This window comes from Myotis brandtii, unplaced genomic scaffold (genome assembly GCF_000412655.1).
Source record: "Myotis brandtii unplaced genomic scaffold, ASM41265v1 scaffold313, whole genome shotgun sequence".
Classification (NCBI taxonomy): domain Eukaryota; kingdom Metazoa; phylum Chordata; class Mammalia; order Chiroptera; family Vespertilionidae; genus Myotis; species Myotis brandtii.
Genome location: NW_005361994.1, coordinates 591,215 through 600,126, shown reverse-complemented (window position 1 = coordinate 600,126; position 8,912 = coordinate 591,215). Strand labels below are relative to the sequence as shown.

The following is an 8,912-nucleotide window of genomic DNA, read 5'->3' as shown; positions in this document are numbered from 1 at the left end:
TTTACCATACATTATAAGCTACACATTCAAGCACTTAAATGTATGTGAAACATGTCCTTCTCAACATTGGCGAAAGTTCATCAGAACAATGAAATGTACATTATGTAACATACATGGAAAGCCAAATAAATGTTTACAGAGGCCAGTGATAGTAATAGCTGAGAAATGAAGAAAAAAAAAAGCAGACTGAGAAAAAAAACACACCCTCTCAATGATTAGAGATACTGATACAGGATGACTTTAATCCAGCATAATCAGAAGACCCTGTGTTTTCCGATTGTGAAAATGGGTGTGTGCAGATATACATACTTGAGGTTACCCACTCAGAGGGTGCCTACTTTGTAAAACAGCTAGTTCATGTTAGAAAGTAAGTCTGGGGCCAAGGAATAATGCAAAGGATGTGAATCTGTGAGAACATTACAAACTTGAGAGAGAATCTTGCAGTCCAGCTGTTACAGACCAACTTTATGTCAACAAGACCTGCTAAATCATGACCCATTACTACTACCTGCATATCTAATACCTTTCCTCCAGGAACCTCTCTGCTCCTCATGAGCCTCCTTGCTTTGTCTGGGCAGTTACATGTGGGTTCCTTACCTGCACTTTTACTCCCAAAAGACTGATGGAATACATAATCAGGTAATGGATAGTACTTGGTAAACCCTGGAAAATATTTGTGGGAGGAAGATAATCTCTCATTAACATTATGAACAGCATTGATCAAGCAAGTGACAAAGACAAAAATCCGTCTCAATGACAAAGGGGTAGTGGTAGATGCCTTTTTAAAATGCTAGAGATTGTAGGTGTTCATCCTTAGAAGTTAAACATAGATAATTTGTAATCTGCAAAAAGATTTCTGCCTGTGGAGGAAGGGGATCAGATACATCACCACATTTCCCTGAATAAGTTAGCTTTACCTTGGTTCCTCAGAGTTTGACCTGGTATATAACCTTGCATAAAACTTGTCCAAATCCATGGTAATAATATTAAATCAGTGATTAGGATTGAAGTTGAGTACAAATTGCATTTGAGGTTTTTTTTATTCTCTTAAAGTCATAAATCTGAATATTTTAAAGGATTCTCACCCAAGATTTTTTAAGATTATTAATTGATAATTAAATTTTAAAGCATACAGTTGCTTATTGAGCAGTCTACAACTTTTTATAATGCCTAGAGCGCATAAGAGGTATTATTTTCTATTCACTTGCATAGAACAAAAGAGCAACTCCATTCCAACATCTCCCTCAGTCAAGCAATGAAAACAATAAGCTTCCTTTGCTTTTCTTTCTGTCAAGGACAAAATGGAACACGCAATCCATTTATATCAGGGAGCTGATGGTATTTATAACCTCAGCTACTTTTAGATTACCTTCATTATAATTTTATCCTCAATTATCCCATATTATATTATGTTTAAAATTTTAAGCAAATGTCTCACTATTTTAAAAGAGGCAGGGCATGTTCCTATATGAATAGCTAAGTAAATGTTTATTATTCGTTTGTGATTGATTTTATGCAATACTCTTGTGTCACTAAATAAATGCAACAGTGACAACATAAAAAGGCTGAAAGGGGCAGAGCCATGGCCATCCCCGTGGGGTTTCCATGCTAACAAACAAACTTCCTGTACTGTCATAGTGAGATCTCAGGGCTCGCTTGTTACTGCTGCAGGGCCGTCCTGACTAATCAGGAAACAGATCATAGGCCCTCTCTCTGCCCTGGTGCCTGAGAGTCCTGAGCAGAGGGCAGCCAGTAGGTTAATTGAAATTCAGGGACAGCGATTAGCGCCCAGCTCTTGGTGAAGAAGTACTGGCGGGTGGTCTGGAAGCCAAGGTGCTGGTAGAGGGCCAGGGCGGCATGCTGCATCATGCTGGTGGTGAGGACAACTTCTCTGTAGCCCTGGTGTGCTGCAAACTGGAGGACAGTCCTGACCAGGGCCTTCGCTAGCCCCCGGCGCCGGTGCTCCAAGGCCACACTTAAGTGGAGCATCTGCAACTGCTCCTTCCGCGCAGTGGGCTCCTCAGCGGGCAGAGCTGCCACCATGGCCACCACCTGCCCCTCGCACTCAGCCACCCAGAAGCAGGAGCCCGGCTCACTGAGGTAGGATTTGCTGATGTCAGACATGTCTGTGTGCAGACTATTGGCCACAAACTGGCTCCAGGGGTATTGAGCAAGGAACCTCAGGGCGATGAGCAGGGTGAGGCTGGCCACGAGGACCAGGAGCCAGGAACCAGAGACCAGAAACAGGGCGAGGGCCCCCCCAAGCCAGAGCACAAGTGTTCTCGGCAGCTTCAGGAGGTGGAAGAAGGTTCGGGGTACATGCTCAGCCATGCCCTGGGAGAGCAAGCCCAGGACCCAGGGGTGGTCGCTCTCCTGGTATTTGCGGATGTGGTAAGGAGCCATGGAAGACCTGTGTGTCTGAGTCTCAAAGTCCACCAGAGAGAACCCTGAGGAAGAGAGAAGAAGCCATGTGAAGACCCTCATCTTTCCCACCTCCAAGAACAAGAGAGACCCTTCTCAAGAGCTCGTCTTTCTGCTGCTGCCCGAGGAAGTAGGTCACAGCCCCTGGGAGAAGGTAGAGGAGCAGAAAGAACTGCATTTGATCCTGGCTCCATTCCTTTCTAGTGGTGTGACCTTGGACATGTCACCTAACCTCTCTGAGCCTCCGTTTCTTCATCTGTACCACAGAGTAAAATAAAAACGTACCTTCTGAGGTTGGTTTGAGAATCTGCTAAAACAACATATACAAAGCTCTGGTATATAAAGTACCCTCCCCTCCACGCTCTTTCCCTTTTTTCCTGGCTCTCTTTTCAGCTCCAAGTGACACCTGTGCAGCAGAGCATGTGTCCCCTACCATTTGTTCTCTCTGCCAGGGCGCATACTAGTACTTGGCAGGGATCCTATGTCCCAAGCACAGCTTTCAGCAAATGCTCCTTCCCCCTTGATTGCAAATGTCTAGGCTCCTGAGGTGGCATAAGAGCAAACATCAACACTGGCCCTGCCTCGAGTGCCACAGGAGGACTGGGGGCTCCAGGCTCCACTCAAAGCACTGTCCTTACACCCATGTCCACTTACCTGTCACCACAAAAGCCAAATGTCCAGGATGGCCTCAGCCTGGCTGCTTCTCTCTGTCTCTGATCCACCTCCAGGAAGACTGTGCAGGGCCAGCTCAACCTCTGGAGACCAGACCTTTGACGCTACCTCATTGGCTGGTTCCTGGACATTTGTTTGTTTTGTTTGTCTTATTGGATGTCCTGGTGTGATATTGGATCACAAAACCATACAGGTTTCAAGTGTAAACTCAACAAAACATCATCTGCACCCTGTTGGATGCCCATCACCCCAAGCAAAGTCTCTTTCTATCCCCATTGATCCCATGTAGCCCATCTCCACCTATCCTCACCTCCCTTTTCCTCAGGCTATCACCATACTGTTGTCTGTGTCTGTGCGTAATCCCTTCACCTTCTTTCATCCAGCCCCCCAACCCTCCTCCTCTCCAACAGCTGTCAAGCTATTACATGTATCCATGCCTCTGGTTCTGTTTCTTTGCCAGTTAATTTTATTCCTTCAGTTTCACATATAAGTGAGATCATATGGTATTTGCCTTTCTCTGACTGGCCCCAACCCCATCAGACCAGCAGGACAGAAATGACAACTGGTTCAGGAATCATGCCAGCCCCTGGAGAAATCCTGGAATAGGCAGCTCCCATGTGTTAATACCCTGCACACATTGGGATTGTGCAATCTCACCAATTCTCATCAAGCCACTGGATTTCTCATGCAGAAATATGTTCTCGTTTTGACCACCAAGTGACCGACTGCATGTACAGGGTTTAAATCAAAGATATGTACAAGACATTAAACTTGTACCAAAGAAACAGTTAACTTGAATACAAGGTCACAGTCAGCAATCAGGTCTACCATCCAATGCTGAGATCATATACAAGCTTTCAGGACAATTTATTTTCAAAGGTTTATCCCAGTTTCACCAGGCCAGCATGCAGTACACACATTTGCCAGGTGTATATATCAAACTCAGACTTGATCAGCTCACGCAGCAAATGCTACTGGTCTGCTGGCAGCACATTTAGAAGCATTTGCGGAGGACGTTGGAGGGGCCCACCTAGTCATGCTCCTGCTTGCTGATGCACATCTGCTGAAGGTGGACAACAAGGCCATGATGGAGCCACCAGTCCATATCCAGAACTTGCACTCTGGTGGTGTCCATGGCCTGCTGGAAGTCCAGGGCAACATAGCACAGCTTCTCCTTGATGTCACACACGATTTCCTGCTCACGGTGGTGGTGAAGCCGCGCTCCTGGGGATCTTCATGAAGTCGTGGGTCAGGTTCTGGCCAGCCAGGTCCAGACACAGGATGGCGTGGGGCAGGGTGTAGCCCTCGTAGCTGGGCACAGTGTGGGTGACCCTATCCCAGGAGTCCATAACAATACCAGTGGTGTGGCCAGAGGCACACAGGAACAGCACAGCCTGGCTGGCTACATACGTGGCCCAGATGTTGAAGGTCTCGAACATAATCTGAGTCGTCTTCTCACGGTTGGCCTTGGGATTCAGCAGCACCGAGTGCTTCTTGGGGGACACATGCACCTTGTTGTAGAGCAGTGTTTCTTAACCTTCTGGCCCTTTAAATACAGTTCCTCATGTTATGACCCAACCATAAAATTATTTTCGTTGCTACTTCATAACTGTAATGTTGCTACTGTTATGAATCGTAATGTAAATATCTGATATGCAGGATGGTCTTAGGCGACCCCTGTGAAAGGGTCGTTCGTCCCCCAAAGGGGTCGCGACCTACAGGTTGAGAACTGCTGTTGTAGATGGTGTGATGCCAGATCCTCTCTATTTCATCCCCGTTGATGATGATGCTATGCTTCATGAGGTATTTCAGGGTAAGGATGCTGCTCTGGGTCTTGTTGCCCACATAGCTGTCCTTCTGCCCCATGGCCAACCCATGATGCCCTGGTGTCAGGGGCACTTGAGAGTGTGAGGGATCATGACCTAGGGCAGTGATGGCGAACCTATGACACGCGTGTCAGAGGTGACACGCGAACTCATTTTTTTGGTTGATTTTTCTTTGTTAAATGGCATTTAAATATATAAAATAAATATCAAAAATATAAGTCTTTGTTTTACTATGGTTGTAAATATCAAAAAATTTCTATATGTGACACGACACCAGAGTTAAGTTAGGGTTTTTCAAAATGCTGACACGCCGAGCTCAAAAGGTTCGCCATCACTGCTCTAGTACTTTAGAATTTCTAAACATGCCCCTAAATATTCATCTAGTTATAAATGTAATAAGAAGAAAAATGGCCCATACCTTTCTAAATTGGGGAATGTATTTCTCATATAGGTTCTTTTCTATGTAACAAGATATATACATATATATTTTTAACTCCTTATCAGTAAAACAATATTGATATTTAGAATAATAAAAAAACCAAGTCAGTACCAGTATAATTTTGCAACACCATTCTGGAAATTTTGAATGATATAGTATGAAAATGAACAAGTAAAACAACCTGTAATTTAAAAAGACACATTATTATTTATGAAAGATTATATGGGTTTTTTTATATTTGTAAAATGGGGAAAAATTTAATATAAACCCAATGCATTCAATTTTAGTAGTCTCACCTCAAGAGAGATTGAGGTTAGCACTAGGCCAATTGCCCACATCACTCTGAGTTCTAGACTCCAAGTCAATTAAAAAAGAGACACAAGGCCACATATACATTAAAATATAAATGCTGGCTTATATCTGAAGATGTGTGGAAGTTTCTCCTTGAATTCACAGTCTAAGCAGCCTCCATCTAGAAAGTGGCCTCCACCCACTGTTTTCACCACCCTCATAGGCTGACCACATGGAGAAGGAAAGAACTCTTAACTTAGACAAGAGAGCAGGCAGGTCCTGAGGGAGCTAAAGACTAAAACCACTCCTGAGCTCTCACCAAACAATTTTCCATCATCTGGTGGAAGAAGAGAAATTGAGAGGGGAAGAGAGAGAGAGAGAACTGAGGCAGTTAGAGAAGCTGAAAGTAATAACCTAACACTTCTCCCTCTTGGGAAATGTAACATGGAAAATGGAGTTGGGGCAATAAGGGTCTACTCCAAATCCCCCCTGTTTTCTACAGAACTCCACCTATGTGTGGTCACTCTATAAGGAATGTTGGCAGTTTGGGAAAATTCTCCCCCACTGAGAAATAGTCTACCGTGTCTTTACCCAAGGTTGGTATTGTGAAGTAAGGGTTTTTGGATCCAACAAACCTTGTATAATGGATTGAAATGGTCACAAATTACTTGAGGTGTTTCTAGTTAAGAAGTGCGGGGTCTAGATCCCCTGTCCTTTTCTTTTTGGCCTGGGCCTGTAACTCCCTCTTGACCAACAGAATATGGCAAAATAAGACTATGTAACCTCTGAGGCTACCTCATAAGTCTCTTGGAATTTTCACTCTGGGGTTAGCCAGTTGCATATAGGAAGTCTGACCAGAGAGAGAGAGCAGTGAGAGATCCTGGACGTTCCTGGAGGTGATGGTCACCTTTGTTCAGACATCACACATGTAAAGGAGAAAGCAGTGTTGGACATGTCCAATCTGGTATGTAGGAAGAAATGAAGAACTCAACAGCCAGCCAGAACAAAGGCCCGAAACATCTGGCCCAATGAAACTGTCCTAGACATCTTGATGTTTCAAGCCACCCCAGTGGAGGCCGAAATTATTATGAAAATGCAACAAGTTGCCTCCTTTCCTAAAATAGAAGCATGTCATCCTAAAATAGAAGCATGACCCAGGACAATTAAAATCTCTGATTTTTTGTTTTTCCATCTTTAAAATGAGAACAAAATACTGGTATCTTCCATATGGCACTTTTGCATCCATTGAATGAAGACATGCACACAAAGTCCTGAACACAGAACCTGATATGGGACATGCAACAAATTTAACTCTCATATTTCAATAAGCTATGCCCCTGATAAATGGAAGAGTCATGATGAGAAAGCACCATGACACTGGTAGAATTCATAAATGGAATTCACGCTGAAACCAGAAATGATCTTGCTGTGGAATTTCAAGGAATTTCCAGATTGCAGCATGCTTTATGGCACCATGGTGATGTTTCTGTCATGCACTTAGCCGTCACCATGGCAATAATCCTATCATACACTTAGCAGTCGGTGACAGCATTATATTCCATTATATCCCACAGGGATAGCATGGTCCTTTCATGGGGAAGCAGTGACCCTCCTAGGGAAACAATGACCCTCGTTTATTCTGATGGAAGGAAGAAAAAAGGGGAAGGTGGAAAAAAAGAGAGGGAAGGAAGGAGAGAGGGAAAGTGGGGAAAGAGGGTTTCCACTAATGAGAGTCATATTCAATTTTGAAAGTTCATATTGTTTGTGCATTTAGAACTTGAAAAATGAAGGCCATTTTACTCAGTAATTCTCCTCTGGGAATTTATCCAAAATAAAGTAGAAAAACCTCTATACAAAGAATATTTATTATAGTTAATGCATTAACAAAAGATCAGAAATCAATTGAGATAGTCCACATAAATAATTTATGTGTAACCTGTTCTGTGTAATAGTGCAATTGTATTAACCATTATACTTATTGAGACTGAGACACAAAGATAAAAAAATTAAAAACTCAGTATCCCTAATAATAAATATAAATATATGAAGTTTTTACACAATCCTTAGAAAGGAATCACAATAGTATCAGTGGTTTTCCAATATTTGTGAAATTATTGGTAATTTGTTTCATCTTTTTCCTTTCCATATTTCTGAAATTTCTACCATGAACATGTATATTGATTTTATCTTATAAAAGCATAATCACAACCAAACTCTCTTTTCTTTCACTTAAGTAGTAGCAACTTGTAGAATCATAAAATAGCATATGTAAACACGATGAGACAAAATCCTTGGTGAAACATTTTTTTTCTCCACAAAACTCATCGCTCATATTTGAGAGCCTTTCTGACAGCTTCAATGAAGATGTTTAAAAAAAGTGAAAAGGTATAAAATAGGGGAAAAAAGAGAACTTTTCTCCCTTTCACATCGAGATATGTCTTGGGAAAAGTCTTCAGAGAAATGTAGTCTAGCTGCTGATTAATCTTCATTTTTACCACCAGATAAATAACTACATACTGTTGTCAGTAATAGAATGGAATTAAAAAATAAGACCCCATTGAGCATATTCTTGCATACCCCATTATTCATTTACAAGGCATAGTGACATTTGTAAGTTGTTGTTTATCCAGTAAACTCTTGCACAGCCCATATATCGGGCAGAATCAGAACTTGAAGTTATCCCTACTGCCTGAATCAGATACCTACAACATTATAGGTTCCAGAAAATGGATAGACTTGCCTTCATTGTTCATTCCTATGGTCCTTCTATGCCAGGAATCCTCACTTATCTGATTGTACCTTTCAGAAAATGTAGATGAATATGTGTAGATAACTTGCTGGCCTGTCCAGGATTTTGACCACCCCTACAGGACTTAATTTTTAGTAGACAAATGTTTGCTGCCAGATTTTAACAACATAATTCTGAGCTTACTTGTGCTTTTTTTGTCCTCATAAAGTTTACAAATCCTTGGTTGGATGAATGCAAAGATAATCTTTAATGGACATGACTTTTCTTTGTATAGGTTGTGCTAAAGATAGAGAGCTTGGCTTCTTAATGGTGTCTCATTTTTAATTCGTTACTACTTTTGAAGGCGTAATGGTTGCCCTGTCCTTTGCAGGGCTGAACTGTCTTTTCTTCTGTGACTATTTAAAGGAGTTTGAGCAATTAGTTTATGCCCAGTGCTCCATACCCAGGTGAAATCATACTTATTCTTGCACAACTAGTTACTCAGGAGCCTGGGGAGAGTCGGATTTGGAAAGTG

General features: G+C 42.3%; 1 protein-coding gene and 1 pseudogene across 1 annotated transcript; both read right to left on the bottom strand.

Annotated features, from left to right (window-relative positions):
* Positions 1–1,421: 1,421 nt before the first annotated feature.
* On the bottom strand, positions 1,422–3,119 carry LOC102258540 (putative N-acetyltransferase 8B). The gene is made up of 2 exons (XM_005870142.2): positions 3,076–3,119; positions 1,422–2,447 (listed from the first exon to the last, which is right to left on the bottom strand). The coding sequence occupies exon 2, from the start codon at positions 2,401–2,403 to the stop codon at positions 1,699–1,701; it is 705 nt and encodes a 234-aa protein (XP_005870204.1). The 5' UTR covers positions 2,404–2,447; positions 3,076–3,119; the 3' UTR covers positions 1,422–1,698.
* Positions 3,120–4,123: 1,004 nt separating this feature from the next.
* LOC102258239 lies at positions 4,124–4,976 on the bottom strand (annotated as a pseudogene).
* Positions 4,977–8,912: the final 3,936 nt, after the last annotated feature.